The sequence below is a fragment of the Sylvia atricapilla genome, chromosome 1 (genome assembly GCF_009819655.1).
Source record: "Sylvia atricapilla isolate bSylAtr1 chromosome 1, bSylAtr1.pri, whole genome shotgun sequence".
Lineage (NCBI taxonomy): Eukaryota > Metazoa > Chordata > Aves > Passeriformes > Sylviidae > Sylvia > Sylvia atricapilla.
This window is the reverse complement of record NC_089140.1, coordinates 139243113-139262316: the sequence shown is the minus strand read 5'-3', so window position 1 is coordinate 139262316 and position 19204 is coordinate 139243113. Positions and strand designations below refer to the sequence as shown.

General features: G+C 40.6%; 1 protein-coding gene across 4 annotated transcripts in view; it reads left to right on the top strand.

The window, feature by feature from the left end:
- Nucleotides 1-19204, top strand: part of SAMD12 (sterile alpha motif domain containing 12) — a 170597-nt gene that overhangs the window by 72199 nt on the left and 79194 nt on the right. For 2 of the 4 annotated variants that reach the window (XM_066335159.1, XM_066335150.1), the window contains exons 4-5: nt 10714-10854; nt 10948-11005. In XM_066335159.1, the coding sequence (XP_066191256.1) occupies nt 10714-10854; nt 10948-10961 (155 nt within the window). In that variant the 3' untranslated portion in view covers nt 10962-11005. The remainder of the gene's footprint in view (nt 1-10713; nt 10855-10947; nt 11006-19204) is intronic. The other 2 variants (XM_066335143.1, XM_066335133.1) reach the window with 1 other exon arrangement.

Here is a 19204-nt window from a genome sequence, read left to right as displayed (position 1 = left end):
CCTATTTCCCTTTTTATTTTAGCCGTGAATTTACCTCAGTGCCTGCAGTTCGTTCTTTATGTGTGCCCAAAATTGTCCCAATCCGAGCAGATAAGCAGAAGGGAAAATAAGTCTGGCTTCCCCTTCAGACTGAGGGCTTTCAAATCCTGCTTTCATATTCACCTCCCTGGTTAGTTGGCCCTTTCCCTAGTAGGAAAGGGAGGACTGGAGTGGGTTTTCTCTGTGTCCGGTCTTGGAAAGAGGCTGGGAGTTGGCAGAGGTTGGAGCCCTTGCACCCTGCACAGAGATTGCCAGGTACATCACAGCGAGGTCAGTGAAGCCTCACCTGAGCAGGACTGGGGCCAGCCCCCAGCCTGGAGCAGGAATTGGGCCTCGGCACCTTCTGCTGGGAGTTTGGAGATGAGCTGGCTCCCTCTTTTTGGAAGAGCTCCCTTGCTCCTAGCTATAGCAGTTATTTTTATAAAAAAAGGTCACACAATGTTTTCCTGCACTTTGTAGTGGAAAACGAGCTGTTGTTTTTGCTTGGGAGAATGAGATCCAAAGCTAGAGCTGGGGGCTGGGCTGTGTGTTCCATTTGGGCCCCAGTGCTAGGCTGCAGCCTCTGGTAAGGCTCCTGCACATTAGTGTTGTATCATTATTATCAATATTATTGTCGAGCCAAATGCTTGGGATGCAGAACACAGAATTTAAAAAAATAAGGTCTGGATTCTATTACAGGGACAAGTTGCTTAAAAACTAGGTACAATAATTTGTTGCTTAGGTGTCTGGGGTTTTTTTCTGATCCAAAATGACTGTCTCACCGTGTTCTACAGGTCAAGTGTAACAGTTAAATAGAAGGAATAGACCAGCTAAATAAAATCCTTATGTCCCAATTCGCCTCACAGCTACAGTAAATAAAGGCTGGAAGAAATGCAGAGGAGTTCTACAAAGTTTGGTGTACTACTGAGCCAGCAGTGCAGCATGAGATTAGTGCCTGTAAGACTGTGTATATAATTGAGTAGAGGTAACTTTTACAACAGGAAAATTATCTATCCCTAGATTATAAAATGGGCAGCATAGACAGTAAGTTCAAGGCCTATCAGAGGTGTTGTGTGCCACTTGACAAGTGCCAGGCTTCTAGTTTAAGCCCCCAAAGTGAAATGCTGGAGCATCGGGAGAGATGTGGCTGGTTCTTCCTTCAGGTTAGGAGAGTTGAAGCAGTCTACAGTGCTTAACCTATGAGCATGTTGCTTTTGATTTTCCATTTTTATTACTATGAGTTATTAGCCTCATGAATATTAATAAAAAACCTTTCTCAATTTCATTTTATTAAAAAGAAGAAAGGATTAAGCTGGTATGGGTGTGGAAGAAAGTGTCATTGCAAACTTCTTGGAGATAACAATGTGGAACAGGAGAGAGCTAGGGATACAGGCTGGGAAGTGTTTTAATACTGGATGTACCTCAGCATTGGGATCTGAAATCTTATTTTAATATTTAATAAAATTGAATCCTTTCTCTTTTAAACAAAGCAGTGATTGGAAAATCTTATTAGAAAATATAAGTTCTCAAATTCTGTTGTGTTGGAGCTTTGATGGCCCACAGACTTTCTGCAGTGCAGTACAGTAAGCTGTCTGCTCACATTATGTCGATCCTCCTTCCTTCCTACAAGCTTGGCATTAAAAGAAACTCAGAAAATGAATTAAACATGTTTTGAATACTTCTTCTTTGTGTAGGTTTTTGCCTAAATGCTGTGTGGCAGTTAGAGTAATCAGGAGGAAAAAGGGATGGCTTTCCCCAGCAGAATGAGTCAGATGGCCCCCAAGATCTCCTTCTGAGGCGTGACTGTGATGGGTTGATCTTCACTTGACACCAGGTGCCCCCCAAAGGCTCTCTCTCACTCCTCTCCTCAGCAAGGCGGGGGAAGAAAATAAGATGGGAAAAACCTCGTAGGCTGAGATACAGGCAGTTTACTAAAATAAAATGTAATGCTTAAGCAAAGGAAAAACTCTGAAGATTTTATTCTTCACATCCCATCAGGAAGTGATGTCTGACAACTTCCTGGGAAGCAGGAGTTCAGCATATGTATTGGTTGCTCTGGATGGCAAACACTGTAAAATAATCAATGTCTTCCCTTCCTCTTCCTATTTCTCAGCTTTTGTATCTGAGCATATGGAATATCACTTTTTGTGTTAGCTATCCTTGTTATTTCCTATCCCAAGATTTTGCCCATCCCAAGCCTGCTGGTGTGGGGGGAAATGTTGGAAATACGGCTTGGGCGCTGTGGGAGCACTGCTCAGCAGTAGCCAAAACACTGTGTTTCTCAGTGGCTTCCCAGCTACTGCTACAAAGCACAGGCTTTGAGGGCTGCTGAGGGGAAAATGAGCTCTGCCTCAGCCAGACCCAGTGCTTGAAAACAATGAAAAATTTTGCTTATAAATGCATGGTTTTCTGTGTGATTTCAGGAATTTCCCAGTTCCACTTGGGTTGGCCACTTCAAGATGAGTATTGGGGTCTTTTGGTGTGCATGTTTGTATGATTATTTTTCTTGTGGTAATAAATTATGCCTTTTTTCTGCAAGACATCTGATTTTTGTAAGGTCCACCATTAAGAGTTACAGAAAACATTCTTGTTTAAAACTTGTCAATTCTAATGCTTTCCAAATTGTCTTTCCCTTTCCTAATCTGTTCTGTGTAGAAGCTGTACATTATAATATATGAATGTATGTTCACTCCTGAATAAACTAACAAGACTCTTGCCGGCAAGAGTAATCTAATGTGATTTTTTAAAAAACTAATCAAGAAATGGGATATGTAGTGCATAATGTTTGCACAGGGAGAAACATTATATTAACTAGGAATTGGAGAACTGTGTAGTCCTGGTGATGGTGAACAAAATCAAACGTGTTGACAGATTCACTCACTCCATCACGAACAGGAAAGACCTTGAGGATGTTTATTTGAATAGGGGGACCATAAATCTAGCACACAGGTACCAACAAACAATAGTCCTAGGGTTTTTTATTAAAAAAATATGACGTGCAATATAATAAAAGCTCATTATGATATGTCTGTATTATCTTTATACATAGCTGTAGATAATATATAATTTTGTATGTCCAGGAAGTAGGTTGGCAGATGTATACACAATAAACAATGTGGATTTATGGACTGCCTGCTAAAGGTCTACATTTATGTCTAATTTACTTTGTGGGTCCTATTGGGTCCTTCCTGAGAGCACTAAAAATGGTTGTCTCACATTTTACAGTACGCTTGAAAAGTGCTGTAATATGATTTGTGTCTGAATTTATATTTCAGAAGGGAATTCAAGTTATTACTATTTCCGCCTATTAAAATCATTTAGGTGCTGAATATGTTCATCTGAAAAACAGGACCATCTAACAGTCTTTTACTCAAGACTTGTAAGAAATCAATATAGTTCCCATCAGTACAGTAAATTACCAACTGAACCGCTTCCAGTAATGATGATGCACAGTCTCTCATTAACCCCTTCCCTTCTCTGTGTTGAGATTTGTATCCTAATACTGTCTTGGATTAAGATATTTTTGAATATAGCTGTAAATCATTAGACACTAGAGTAATTAATTCAAAATTTTACAACTAAGGCTCTTATGTATCTGTAGCAGTTCTGTTTAAGACCTTTATTGATGATCTGGACAAAATGATTGAGAGCATTCTTGGTAAGTGTGCAGACAATACCAAGTTGGGTGGGAGTGTTGATCTTCTGGAGGGCAGAAGGCTCTACAAAGAGATCTGGACAGGCTGGATTGACAGTCCAAGCCCAAATGAATGGTTCAGCAAGGTGAAGTGCCAGGTCCTGCACATGGGTCACAACAGCCCTACCAGTGAAGATTTATACTGGATATTAGAAAAAATTTCTTCCCAGAAAGGTTCGTCAAGCACTGGGATAGGCTGCCTAGGGAAGTAGTGGAGTCACCATCCCTGGAGGTGTTTAAAAGGCATGTGGGTGTGCCCCTTAGGGCATGGTTTATTGGTGGTCTTGACAGTGCTGGTTGATCTGAGAGGTCTTTTCCAGCCTAAATGATTCTATGACACAAGGATATGTGCTGCTCCCACACAAAGTATGCAATTAGATACTTCCTTGGAAATGTGTGGGTAAGGCAAGGATTAAATACTTGCTTTATTTATGGGATGAGTTGGGAGCCAGGAGAATTTCACTTCTGGAGAGGGATTTTTGCCTTCAGTGTTAATTTTGAAGGTACCTGGACTCTTTTGAGCTGGAAGTATCTACCACGGATAAATAAGCATACTTTTAAATTACAGTTCCTGAATTGGATATTCCAGATCCATGCACTGTTAACTCACTGTCTTTAAGTATTTTTACCTGATTTTTACCTGATTTATACCTGATATACTTCTCCATTACTGCAGGTTTTTTGATTTTGTTCAATAGCATAAATCCAGCATGCTTGTGACTGGGCCAATGGACATGCTTGAGCCTGTGTAAGGAGCACAGAGCTTCCAAGAGTGGCCTGGGGAGAAGCAGCTGGGGGTAGCTAGCTGGGAGACATCCTTGGTAAGGGGCAAGGAAAACTGAGAGTCAGAAAGGCATCTGACTTGAAATTTCAGAGACCATTGAACAGGAGATACATAGCTCACAGGACTGTATCAGAATTAAGAGAATAGAAAATGACAAGTGGTGTAAGATGGAATATAGAAGAAATTAGGAAAGGCAGCACTAAGGTGAGAGGAAGTTACATCAAACTAAATAATCTGAGTTTAAAATCTTCACAGATGCAACACTAACATCTTACTAAGTTTGTCACAAGCAAATTTAGAAACAAAGCCATGTTTTGGTTGTTGCTACTTCTATATTTGATAGTGCAGTTAAGTTAAAGATTCTCTTGAATTACTTTTCCTTCATGCTTGTGGTTCAGAAGTGTGGAGGAAGGACCGGATGGTGTGACCTGAGAGGGATTTATGGAAATAAACTTGCTGTATTGTAGATTTATTGGCAAAAGAAAAAAAAATAGTCATCTTCCTCTTGTCAAAAGTATAAACAGACATGATGTTGAGATAAGGGTTGCAGATATTATTCAGAAGTGCCTTTGTTTACATAACTGGTTTTTTGAATTTGAGCAGACATTTATTGATCAGAGTCACAGTGCTTTCTTTGAGAAACTCTATTACAGAGAGGGTGTCATCCAGATCCAGCAGATAATGAATGAGAAAGAGACAGAGAATCATCTTTGATGGTGCTAACAAATAAAAGCATGTCCAAAGCTAATTTGATACATTAACAAATTGATACATGAGCCTTCCTATGCTTTCCTACGCTTTCACTGGAGACATACTGGAATCATGGGCTTCTTCCTTTCATGTGTCTTACCAGAAGGTAATTCCTGTGGCCTCATGGAGGTTTACTGCTTTTGTTAACAGGACAAGAAAGTACAAAAATGCTGGCTCAGATGTTGGAGAACTTCCTCAGCTGGAGATCTTTAATATTCTTCAAGGTTAAATAGTCTTCTTTGCTCCTCCTGGTCCCTATCATTAGAAACTATTGTTCCTTCTTTTTTCTTTCTGTACCAGTATCCCTGGTGTCTCCTTGTCTATTTAAGCTGGTCCCCAGCTGAGATTTGTTCATCACATCAGAAGTACCAGGCAGGTGCTAATAGTAATTTTGGGAGCTAATCTGCTTTGCCTAGGCTGGCAGCTACCCTTATGCTAGCAGGTAGGTCAATAAAGTGTTTGCTGCTATGATGAAAAATGAATCCATTTTTACTTTTAAAGCAAGTAAGTCTTGCAACATACTAGCAACATATTTGATAGCTCAAGGGGGACAAAGAGGATGGTAATGCAAAGTGCAGTTTACCAAGAGTCTGCATTAGTCTTAGGGCTAAAATGATTAGTAAGACAAATCAGTTCTAACGGCTTTTGCAAGAAAAGCTGTAGATCTGCCACAAGGCATTGATGACAAAGTGGCTGATATGTCTGGTTGACTAGTGATGAGACAGGCATGAGAAGGAGAGACTGGCTCTTAAATTCTCATGAGAAAATCAAAAAATGTAGAATTGTAGAAAATCTGATAGGTTATCCAGAAAAGCATCATGAAGTCATACCATGGTTTCGCTGAAAATTGATTTCTGGTTTGTGCTGTTTCTTCTAAAATATATTTTTGAACTCAACATCCTCAATTATATAATATCCATTTGTTCTGTTTTCAAATCAGTTCCCTAATTTAATAGCTCTTCCCTTTTCCCAGTGTTCATCTCCCCCAACTGCCATCATCATGAGGCTATTTTCATTCTGCAGGTGACTATTCTTTTTCTTGCCTTCTCTCATAATTTTACTGTTCCTTACTATGAAACCATAGCGTCTTTCTCTGGCCATTCTTGTTTGCCTTCTTTCTTGAGTATATGATGAGAGTTTTATACTTGTGTCTCACCAGCACCTGAACAATGATATTTATATCTGTGTCTCTGTCATGAAAATTTCTTAAGTGGTATGTCCAAGAAGGCTTGTTTTTAAGGACTGCAGTCAAGAGAAGCCAGCACAAATTCTTGTTTAGGCAAGAGGAAAGCTATGATCAGACTATTTCAAATAAACACAAAAACACCATGTTTGAAAAACTGGAGAAGCTCACTATTATCTACTAACTAAGAATAAAATGGCATTTGCAGCATTTAAGTATAAATTTGAAAAATTTTTCATCTTACATAATTTAGGGGCTTATGAAAATGAGTGAATCTCATTTTCCTGTTTTTTCAGGTTTTGCAGGTAAGTAAACTGAACATTTTTTCTTGATAATCAGGTACACCTTTCATATTGTATTCAGAAGACAAGGTCACCTGTCTTGGCCATATTTCACACCATCATTTGTTCCCACTAGTGGTTTATCATTTTCATCAGCTTAAAATTACTCAGTTTTCTTCAGGGCTTTGTGTCAGATCAGCCTCTTACTAGCTATCTGCTCTTGTTTCCCTGTATTTCTCCAGTTCTTTCCACATGTTAAATAAGACCTTTTTTTACCTGTTCCTTTGCCTGCATCACAAGCGTTCTTTCAAGGCTTTTTGTGAGGTGTCCCTCCATGTGTCTGTGAACTGGCAGTTGGGGGAAGAGCAGTAGGATATACCAGTGCAGGGAGGTCTGAGCATTTCTGATTAGGTACAGCAGACTGTGCTGCCTTCCTTGCTCAAGGGCCAATGCCAGCGTCACTGGACCGATACGTATGCTAATATTCTGTGGCATGCAATGTTTCTCCCTCCGTTCAAATTTTCATCTAATCCCAGCGTGATTCAATGAGATCTGCAGCAGCTAAGTCATATTAGAAAAAATTAGGCCATCAATCCATTATTAAGATGGAAAGTGTTTTATATTTTGTGTTTGCCCTCAGGGCGTCTCAGAATATTCCATGGCTGATCTGCCCCGAGTATGAGAGGGCTGGGGTTTAGGTGCTAAAAGATGTGCACAGATTTTAAGGGAGTTGTGGAGTTTTGTTTAAAACATTTGGTTTCCAGCCTTGCAACTAGCCTAAACCAAGGCCTCAGTATTTGCCACTGAGAACTTTATGGTTCTCTTAGTTTACGTGCTTTTGAAAAAAAAGTCTTGTTCTCTACTAGGCAGGTAATTCCTACATCTAAGAGGTAGTGTCTGTCTATAGTGTTGGGAAATTTTCCTGCAATGGTAGTTAAGTTCATTCTACTTGTGTCTTAGAAAAGATCAGTGTATACTCTTAGAAAATGTTACTTTTGTCACATGTTCTGCTTTTAATAATATACTATATCTGCACTCTCTGAAAAGTAAAAGTCTACCCACAGTTTTTAACTGTATAGCTGTCTCTCTGTCTAACCATGTTGCTTGATAAAATGGCCATTTTTTGTGTATTTTTAATAATTTCCTTTGTTAGTCTTAGCTTTTTAAAAGAAAATAAATCTTTAGATCAAGATTCTTCATGCAGGTTATTCCACAGAACAGATGATGTTGAAAGGCACCTCTGGCAGTCATCTACCCAAAGCAGGGACAAATGCAGCTCAGAACCCTGTCAAACAGGTTTTGAATGCTTCCAAAGACAGACTCCACAAATTCTCTGGACAGTTACTTTCAGTGTTCAATAACACAGAGTTCTTAGCACAAAATGATTACTCTTTCAGGTATGCTTAATACAGGAAATAATATAGGGAAGCATCCAAAGTCATTAGCTGATTGTCAGGATCTTGGCCTTAGTGTCTAATTGGCTTTAGTGATTGGTCCAGGCATTAAAAATATCTTTTCATAGGCATGACTTAGTATCAGAATAAAAACTATTCCAGCTGTGGCTTGTATGTTTTTGTTCTAAGTGTGGAGGGGGAAGAAGATATGGGGAAGGTTGAATTTGCATGTTCAGCTCCCTTAGTGTATTGTTGAAATGCCACATTTGGATGTTTGCTTTCTTACCTCATCACTGCTTCAACATGTCCCTTTGGATTTGGTGCAAGAAAGAGTTAATTTAAGGCAATTTGTGCAAGCTGCTACAGAGACTATGAGTCAATAGCATCGTGCTTTGAGCCTAAGCCGCAGAGGAACTGACATGCCAAGAGTTGAAAAGAGACGTCTCTGTTTTGTGCACACTCAACTTCCAAAGGCAGTGGCTGGGGTAGGAAAATGATTTGAGTATGAACCAAAGAGCTGCCCAGAGGAAGGAAAGAGTAGTGACTATCCATGGCCAAAAAGAGGTGGAGTGCACTGGATGAGATGTATGGCCTCTGTCTGTCCTTTCATATTACTGTTGCTGACTCCCTGCCCTAAGATAACGTGTGTGTTGGCATCTATCTTTAAACTGGTGTCTTGTATTTTTATTTGCTTTCAGTTGCTAATTTGACATTACTGACCATACTCTTGAGACTGATGTACATCCTTTATAAATTGCTTTAAGATGTTTTAGTGTGATAAGACAATATAAAAATTGAAGTCATTATTGCTGCCTTTATCACCGGGGGAATTGGACAGCTGGCATTGATCTGCAAGAGACTTAATTTCCATAGTTTGTTATTACATTAACCCTTAGAATTCCTCTTTTTTGTGATTTCAAAGAAAGGTTTCCTAATCAAAAGGTCATCCTTTGTAGCATGTAGTGTTTGAGAGGCACCAAAGGGCAGAAAATATATGAATGCTGTCATTTTTATCTGATCAATAACATCTTGCTTTATTAATAGTAATATCCCAGTATTTTACATTGTGTGATAGTATTTTACACTGTGTCATATCAAGATCCTACAGGACTGCTTGGGAGCGAAATCTAGCAGTTTGTGAAGGGCATGCTGCTAACTCCTTGGTTTGGGGCAGATATTCTGTGCCTCTTTAAAATTTTGACATTTATCTTCATTTTTTTAATTAAAATAATTATAAAGATTCTCTACTCCTTGCTATTTTGTAAGGAAAGAGCAAAAGTCTTCTTTTGCTGTGTTGAGTAACACTTTCTAATGAGCTAAATTGTGTCCTTCATCCAAAAGCCACAGTAATGGTGGCACGGGTTGCTTTTCTGCAGAAGGAATAACTTTGCTGTCTTCTTCTAGTTTCAGTATAAGGCCTGAGAAGTCAAAGAAGGGATTTTTAATAATTAAAAACCAGAGGAAGTAAAAAGTTAAATCTGTTTCAAAAAGTGAACAAAACATGTAATTTTCAAGGTTGTACCAGTGTAACTTTGATTTGTTTTTGTAGGCCAGGGCACCTTTAGATAGCAAATTCATATAGTGGGAATCAAGAGCCAGTACAGGGCTGCATAACACTCCTCTCTGTACTAACTCACAGCAGTGGTGAAGACCAAAGGAAGTAAGTTTTGGTTTTCTTCCTAGGGTAAAATTCTGCTTGATGCTTTGGTTCTGTGCTTGGTTCAAATACTTCCTTACTGTTGGCTCAGCCAGTGTACAGCCTTGTTCCTGTTTATTTATAGCATAGCCATGCCCAAAAGATGGAGTCAGAGTTCCACTAGCAAAATCAGGAGAACGTAGATTGTTTGATTTTTTTAACATCTACAATCTACCTGGGTCTGCGTTTCAACATTAACCTAATACTAAAGATAAGTCACAAACTGGGAGTAAATGCCTGCAAAGACCATAGGATCCTTATACTTGGGCAGATGTATTTTTATAGTCATACAAAATATTTTTTGGGAATGATTTAGATATAATTGAGAGAAATCTCCAGGGTTTTTTTTTTCAAATTTTGCTGTGATAGTTTGTTGTTAAGAAGGATTTGGAAGGCTGAACCATGAAGTACAGAATCATCCTGGGAAATGGTGCTGCTAAACTACAGACATATCTGAATTGCAGCAATATTCATTCTTCGTATATCTTAAATGGATTTAATTTTTAAAACCCACGGTCATTGCTTTTCACTCATTTCTTGAGATGATATTTGAAAACAGGTGAGAGTCTATTTAGGCACCTGTGTCAGTTGTAGACTTATAGGGGTTGTCCTACCCATGGGAGACCAACTGGTCCTTAAGAACAGTGATTGGTTGTCTAAAATGGCACAAGATACCTGTTTTACACGCCTGTATCTCACAAAGCACCAAAACAATACAGAAAAACAATAGAAAAGGGAGTAGCACATAAATCTCTAACAGTAAGGGAGTACCTAACAGATGGAACAATATCCTCTCAGAATGAAGTATTTCAGGGCTGCAAAACTTTTTCTGTAGCCAATTATCCTGTCAGAGTGAGCCCATTGCACTAACAGAAATCCTTGGGTGATTTTTCTCTTTGGCTTTTGCTTCCAGGCCGTGCTTTGCTGAGACTTACTGACAAAAAGCTTGAACGAATGGGCATTGCCCAGGAAAGCCTGCGACAGCACATTCTGCAGCAAGTCCTTCAGCTGAAGGTGAGAGAAGAAGTTCGAAACCTCCAGCTGCTTACACAAGGTATGAAAAATAATTTTGATATGGACAGTTACTGAGATCAGATAGGAGAAGTTTGCCTGAGGGCATAAAAAGTGACTTGATGTTCTTCTACAGGAAATGATGCGTGAAAAATGTCATAGATTCCACATGCTTTCCAAGGAGGGAACAAAAGGTAAAATAATGCATAAAAAGTAGAGATGTTCAGCTGCCTGTTTTGTCTGATGAATAGGCTCCATCTATAATTTGATAGTGGTCTGTCTTAAGTGTCTGCTTACTAAGATGAAAATAATTTCATATAAAGGACACAGATGGAGGACCTACTATCTTTAAAAGCACTGTCCATTCTGCATTAATTGTTTACTTTTAGTGTTAGATAAAACAGTGTTAGACAAAACAATGTGGTTTCTGTATCCTGTTTTATGGTAAGAGCTGTCAGTGGAAAATTACCTGTTAGACTGTTTTTTGCAGGTGGCTGATTCCTTCTTCATGTTGCAATAATTTTATTGACATGAATAGAGTTCCTTCTATTTTCTGCTGCTAAGAAAATACAAAACTGGTGCTCAATATGAAGTCTAGATTAAAAGAAAGAGAAGAATGAATAGCAAAAAAGGTTATATGTATTTTCCAAACAAGGTTTAGAAGTTTTATTATGACTTTTGTTGCTAGCTCTCTAGTAATTGCTGTGGTAGCATGGAAGAAAAGCAGTCGTTGTGGCAATACTGCAAAGGAACATTTAGACATCCTCTACTATATATCTGCAATACTTTCTCAATGTTAAATATAAGTACATATAAGTAATATAAGTAAATATATGGTAGTCCAGTGGGATAGCATAAACCACATACTTCTGTGGTGTTTTGGTGCAGTGCCTGTTGTATGTCACACTGTATGAAAAAAACAGAGTTTCTCAGTACATGCAGTGTATTTTTAACAAAATATCCTTCACACATTACATTATATTCCTAATTAAGCTTTGCTCACTGTGTTTGGGGAAAAAACTCTGATTAGTTGAGTAAGCTGCATTTTATCTGAAATAGCTGAAGTCTCAACTGAATTGCATCTTCAGGCTTGGTGTCTTGTAGATTGTGATGAGGAGTTTTAAGCATGTTTTTGCCATGAGCTGTTAATAGAAGCTCACCTCAACTTGTTTCATGTCAAAGATAGTGCACATGCTGAAGCATGAATGTCTCCCCCAGGTGTTTAGAACTCTTTCGCTTTATCCATTCATCCATCCATTCATCCTATTCCTACATCCTCTTCTTCAGTGTTGGCAGGTTCTCTCTTCCATTGCATCTGGAATGTTACTTGAGAGTTTGATGGACTGCGAAGTTCTGGGCTTCCACCATCACTGTTATAGGCCTGCTTGTGAAAGCTGGGATTTGATTGATATGGGACAATGAAGACACATTAGGTATAAACTTGGATCAGTTGATCACTGCTATCCAGGTATATTCCTGCATAGACTTGTATTTGGCTTTGAGAACTATGTCCTGTGTTCTGTATTGTTTCTCTCTGGTTCCCCTCTGGACACATCCACTGGTGTATGACTTGCACTCAGTCAGGCAACAGTGACTGCCGTTTCAAGGAATTCAGGGCAGCATCCTTTGAGATCTATTCTTTGCCCATGCAACTGAGGGTACAAGTTTGGACTTTGGTAAGACAATGAATAAACACATGCTGGACTATAAAGGACAGATTAGCACTGGATGCGTGGATGTGTGCTTAATGTAGTCTCTCTCTGCTGTGTAGAGGGAATGTTATGTACTCTGACCCTGTAAAGGCAAGACATCGTGTGCTTTATGAAAGACAGCACAGGCTTGACAAAAAACTGGAGGTCTGCAGCTCTGGCTGTCCTCCCTCACAGTGGTGTTGCCCATTGTGCTGCTCTTCAGAGTCACTCCAGTACATCCTTGGGGAAATGGCTCAGTCTGAGAACTTCTGTTGAAGGAATTTATTCCTTGCTTTGCTGGGGTTTGTTACAGTGTAAGCATGAGAGCCGGTACCCATCATGTGTAGTAGAGCTTGGAGAGGCCAAACACGCTGTATTCAAAGCTATGGTGTTCAGGGTCGGGTGGCCACTAGTGTGACCACCAGCCACAAGAGCTTTGGGGTTGCCCTGTGTTCCAGTGTTAAGCTGGGAATGGCTGTATGAGAGAGCAAGAGCTCTCTGTCCTTGCAGAGAAGAAAACAGTGGTACTAATCCAAACTCATATCAGTAAAACAATACAAATACCATTTTAATAAACACATCCTTGAATGGACCTGATGGATTGTAAAACCTCTTGTCTGAAAGCCAATAATCTTCATGTGATATTGGTCCACCAAGAGTAGTATGAAAGCAGGCATCTCCCAGGTGAGCAAAACCAGAGTGATTAAGCAGCCTCTTTCTTTTAAAAAGCTAGAGGAAACAAAATGTTTACTTTCATCTTCTTAAACAGAGCTGAAGTTATGAGCAGAACAACAGTTCTATAAGAACATTCCACTATGCAGCAAAGCTGTGTTAATTGTATGATTCCAGGGCGAGGGAACAGTGAGTAACAGGATGACAGCGGTGCTCCTGTCCCTTATCACCTCATTTTTACCAAGCTGGAGTGTGTGTCCATTGAAAGTGCTTGATGGAAGTACTAAGGTTAGGATACTATTTTGCAACTACAGTACAACTTGTAAAGCTCTTTGTATGTCACTTGTTCACCAAAACTGGTTCTGTCCCCTTTCCCTGTTTCTCCAAACTGTGTCCACTTATATTCTTACTATAATTTATATGCTCTTGATCCAGGTCGTTACTGGAATAGCTTTCTGTAACTGTTGTGGGTTACTTTGTTTGTTTGTTTGTTTGTTTGTTTGTTTTGGAAAACACTTGAAGAACATTTTTTCTCTGAAAAGCTGTTTCTGCTTTTTGGAAATTCCACTGGCAAAGTCCAGGTCACACTGTAGCTATTGCTATGCTGTGCCTTGCTGCCCTCCAAAAAGAGGGGGGAAGAAAGCGCTCTGTCTCTCAATGCACAGCTCAGGAGACTGTTAGGTGAAAGAAGCTGTTAAAACCCATTTCTGAATTAATGTAGCACACAAGCTGGGTTTCAAGCAATGAGGTCCTAATTCAGAACCCATTGATGTCAGCAAAAAGACTTCACTGACTTCAGTACATACACCAGTTGAAGCTGGATCAGACTGGGAAAGTTTTAAAAAGGCATTATATAATAGTTATCAGATATTTTAAGTGGCTTTGTGTTCTGTTGTCTGCAGAGAAAGTTAACCTCATTTTTAAAACTCAGTAGAATTCTTTTCTACTTCTGTTCAGAAAATGATTTAAAACCATTTCATTCTTCTTCATTCAAGACACACCATCCAGTCTCTTAAAGCCAAAATACTACGTGATTGTGTAATTGAAGTCTTGTCTTGAGTTTTAGGAAGACTTTTCTTTGGAGCAAGAACTGCCTGATTGAGCTATTATTGGTAGAAATGCTATTCCAGCCTCCACTAGGATAGAAGGGCACAGGCCCAACTACTGATCTGTACTTTTTTCCCAGACTTAGTGATGTTGAGGAACTAATTTGAAAAAATATCTTCCAATGTCTCCTGGGGAGAGCTGCACACTGCTGGAAACACCATTATTATACTGTTATCACTGTAAGCCTGAGTTGAAAGACCATTTTTTATAAAAAGCCTTACATAACTACACAGAGAAGGAAGGAGTTATTGTGAGATTTTTCAGTGTGAGCCCTGCTTTGGGCTAGCTAGAAGAGAGTGTCCTCAAAGTGATAGAACAGTGCTGTGTGTGTTTCTGAGCAAAGTATCCACAGACAACAATCTGCTCATAAGGCCGAGCCTGAGAAGCATTTTTGCATTTGGATTAAATGATAACCTGCATTTAGGATGATGTTAGGCCCCCTTCTAAGTTCCTCTGTGAGTTTCATATGGGGCAAAGTTATACTTGAATATACTGCCAGGACAGTATTTCTCCTAGCAAAACATGTTAAAATAAAGCTTTGTGCTTCATTAAAAATCATCTCAGCAATTGATACCTGTTGAAATTATTTCTTCCCTAAGTTTTCTGCTCATCCTGCACTGGTGCTCAGTTACTGAAGTACATATGTGCCCATCAAAGTTGCATTTTCATCTAAATTCAGGAATGATGCATCCTAACAATAAAGAAATCAGGCAAAAAATCCCATAAGGCCTTCGTGGACAAATGAGGAGCTCCTGGGCAAACTCAAACACAAAGAGGAAGCCTTACAGAGAGTGGAAGCAAGAACAGGTAGCCTGGGAGAAATGCAGAGAAAGTGAGAAGCAGGAATCAGGTTAGGAAAGCTAAAGCTCTGACAGAATTAAAGCTGGCCAGAGACATCATCAGCAACAGGAAAATCTTCTATAGGTACACCAGTGATAAAAAGAAGACTAGGGTGAATATGAGTCTTCTCTGGAAGAAAATGGGAGATATAGCTACCCAGGACATGGAGAAAGCTGAGGTACTCAACTTTTTTTTTTTTGCCTCAGTTTTCACTGGCAAGTTCGCTCCAGCAAAGGCAAAGGCAGGGGCTGGGAGAATGAAGAACCAGTTGTAGATCAGGATCAAGTACATCTAAGGAACCCAAAGGTGCACAAGTCTATGGGATCTGATGAGGTGTATCCACAGGTCCTGGAGTTGAAGGACAGATGAAGTTGCTATGGCACTATCCATCATATTTGATAAGTTGTGGCAGTCCAATCAAGTTCCAGTGATGGGAACCCTAAATTTTTAAAACTGAATAAAGGAAGACCAGGTAAACTACTGGCTGGTCAGTCTCACCTCTGTGCCCAGCAAGATCATGGAACAGATGCTAAGGGAACTTTTCTGTCTGACTATTCTCAGGCAGTCACACTCTTGCTACCCAAAATTTCAATGCTGGAAGCAAAACCCCTCCACAGTGGCTCCAGGCTGATGTGTGATGTCTCCTACACACACACACCTCTCACAAGCAAGCAAGGTTTCCTTACCAGCTCAGCCCAGGGTTTCCCTTAACAGTTGCAGACCTCTGAATTCTTTAAATAGCTTTATCATGGTACAGCAACAAAATAACAACAGCTGGAGCTGCTGCTTCAGAACAAAGGAAACCCTGAGCTTCTGTATCCTTAGGGTCTAAACCATGTAAAGTCTGAGCTCTTCCTGCTGAGTCACTAGCTCCTCCTGTGTCTCTTCATGTCTGGTCACCTGGCTGGTGCCACAGGTCCCTGGGCCCTTTGCTATGCAGAGGGTTGGTTCCAGTTCTCAGCCTCTTGCTGAGAGCCTCGGGCTCCTGCCAGCCAGACCTCAATCTGCAGCTCTCACTGCAGCTGCTCACTGAGCTAGCTGAACTGAATATATTCCTTAACACAGATCCTCCTGGAAACTGGGCTAAGGCACATAGGAAGTTAGGAGGTAATTTGTGTCAGCCAGCACAGCATCACTAAGGGCAAATTGTGCCCGACAGATTTGGTGGCCTTCTATGATGGGGTTGCAGGGATGATGGGTATGGAAAGAACTACTGATATGATCTAATTAGACTTGTACAAAGCATTTGAGACTGTCCCACATGACATCCTTTTCTTTAAATTGGAGAGACATGGTTTTGATGGATAGATTACTCAGTGGATAAGGAATTGTCTGGATGGTGACACTGAAAGAGATGTGGTCAATGGCTTGATGTCCCAAGTGGAGACCAGTCATGAGTGTCATTCATCAGGACTGGCACTGTTTGACATCTTTGTCAGTGACATGGACAATGGGATCCAGTGCACCCTCAGCAAGTTTGCCATGGACACCAAGCTGTGTGGTGCTGTTGACACTCTGAAGGGAAGGGATGCCATCCAGAGGGGCCAGGTCAGGGTGAAAGGTGGGCCCTTGCAATCCTCATGATGTTCACTAAGGCCAAGTGCAAGGTCCTGCACCTGGGTTGGGACAATCCAAAGCATAAATACAGGTTGAGTAGAGCATGGATTGAAAGCAACCCTGGGGAGAAGAACCCTTGGAGTGTTGGTTAATGAGATGCCCAACATGAGCTGGCAATGAGCACCTGTCGCCCAGAAAGCCAAATGTGTTCTGGGCTGCATCAAAAGCAGTTGACCAGCTGGTCAAGGAAGGTGATTCTGTCCTCTGCTTTGCTCTCATGAGATCCCACCTGGAGTGCTGCATCCAGCTCTAGGGCCTCAAAGAAGAAGGACGTGGCACTGTTGGAGTGAATACAGAGGAGGACCATGAAGATGATCAGAGGGATGGAGCACCTCTTCTGTGGAGACAAGCTGTGTGAGTTGGGATTGCTCAGCCTGGAAAAGGCTCTGGAGAGACAAGACCTTACAGCAGCCTTCTATAGTATCTAAAGGCAAGCTACAAGGAGCTGGAGAAGGACTTTTCAAGGGCAAGGATAGGACAAGGAGTAGTGGCTTCAAACTGGAAGAGGATAGATTTAGATGGGATGTAAGGAAGAAATTCTTTACTGTGAGGGTGGTGAGGCACTGGAACAGGTTGCCCTGAGAAGCTGTGGCTGCCTCATCCCTGGAGGTGTTCAATGCCCTATTGGAACCTGGTCTAGTGCAAGTTGTCCCTGCCTATGTCAGGGGTGTTGGAACTAGATGACCTTTAAGGTTGCTTCCAACGCAAAATATTCTATGATTCTATAACTGAGCAAAGAGTGAGAGCCTTGTGTTCTAGTGATGTATTATTCAGTGGATTTTAGGGGAACTTTGTAACAGAAACATTGCCTTCAGGGTATGTGTGGTGTGTAGAGGGCAGTTTCCTCAGAGAAGAAAAAGAGAAACCTGGATAAATGCCTTGTGAAACCCCGTTCTCAGTGCCATAAGCAAAAGGCTTATTAACATGCTCTCCCTGCAAATTGTTACCAGAAAGTTCTTCGTTCTCTGTGTTGTATCTTAGGTTGATTTTTGGTACAAGAACTTTTAATATTCTTAATTGTTGTCCACCATTGGACCCTTCCCTCAGATCACACCTTAACTCCCCACCCACAGCAGAGTGCATCAGTACCTCTGTCTGACCCTAGACCCTGCCTCTGGCATTTTGCCTTTTGCCCCTTGTACTGCCTTGATTCAGTTCACTCCAATACAGTGGACACCTTATTTTTTGTTGATTTTGTACTATTAAAATTCCTTTTTGGACAGTGGGATCGAAGCTGTTTCTCTGTCCATTAAGTTGCCATTTGGGCTGGGTCCCCAGGAAACTCAAAGGGGTCTGATCGTCTGGGCTCAGACTTCAGGGAGTTTTAGTAGTGAGCAAGTCAGAACCATGAAACCCTCCTTAGCAGAAGTGTTTTACAAGGATTTTGGCAGCATTATCAGCCTGTTCGTACTAAAGGGAGGCTTGATGAAAATTTGGCACAAAACCCTCCCCATCAATCAGAAACATGGTGCTACTTCCTGTTGCCCTATCTGCTTTGTCCATATGGATATCAAAGCTGGGAGGAACCTGAGCACAGTCATACCAGGTTTTGTCACTACATGTGAGATTTATTGTCACTTTCCATAATCAGAACTTTAAAGTACTAGACTCAGTCCCATCTTCTGATTTCACTTTTCCTGCTGTGGTGGCTCCAGTACACAGCATGAAGGATTTGGAGTTACACACCTGGCTGAAAAGGGACTTTAATGGTTAGAAATTTTGAGAACAGAAACTTGCCAAGCACAGGACTGGAAGATCAATGAGTTAAGAGAAAGTAATTGCAGCTTGCTTTGCCCCTGCTGTAGACTTTGCATCCTGTGCTATCTGAACTGTTATTGTCTACTGTCCTTCATGTTCCTCAAATAAATGTTTCTTGAGATCATTACATTTCTTTGTCACCCCTGCAAAGAGGGACATTCTGTGTACATTCTGAACTCAAGGTTTTGGCATCCAGGGAATCTTGGTTTCATATACCTGTGGTGTTTGAAGGCCTGCAGCATTTGAAATCTTGACCATCTTCTTACCAGATATCACTTCTTTTGTTATAATTTTTTGACCTTACCTTTTTCTTTCACCTAACCCTGAAGCTTCCACTAGTCAGGAAGAGCCTTTCTTCCCAGGCACAGAGTACTATACAACTTGCATATGTTGCATACATGGCATCTATCCAAGGCACAGAAAAAAATATTTGCTCTTTCAGAAGAGCTCCAGCAAGCTTAATTCCCAGCTGGTTTCCTTTGCTCTGTGCTCTTGTTATGCTCCAAAATCTCTGAGAAACCTTGTGAGTTGAACACAAAGTGTATTATGAAAGCACTGTCAAAAATTACCCAATAACAGTAGTTTATCCCTTATCATAGCATGAAAACTGTGTTCCAGGGCTCAGCATGCTAAATTGCCTGATTACAGGTAAGGAAATCTTAACCTTCTTCTCAATACGGGTTTATTTTCACTAAACGTCCATATCCC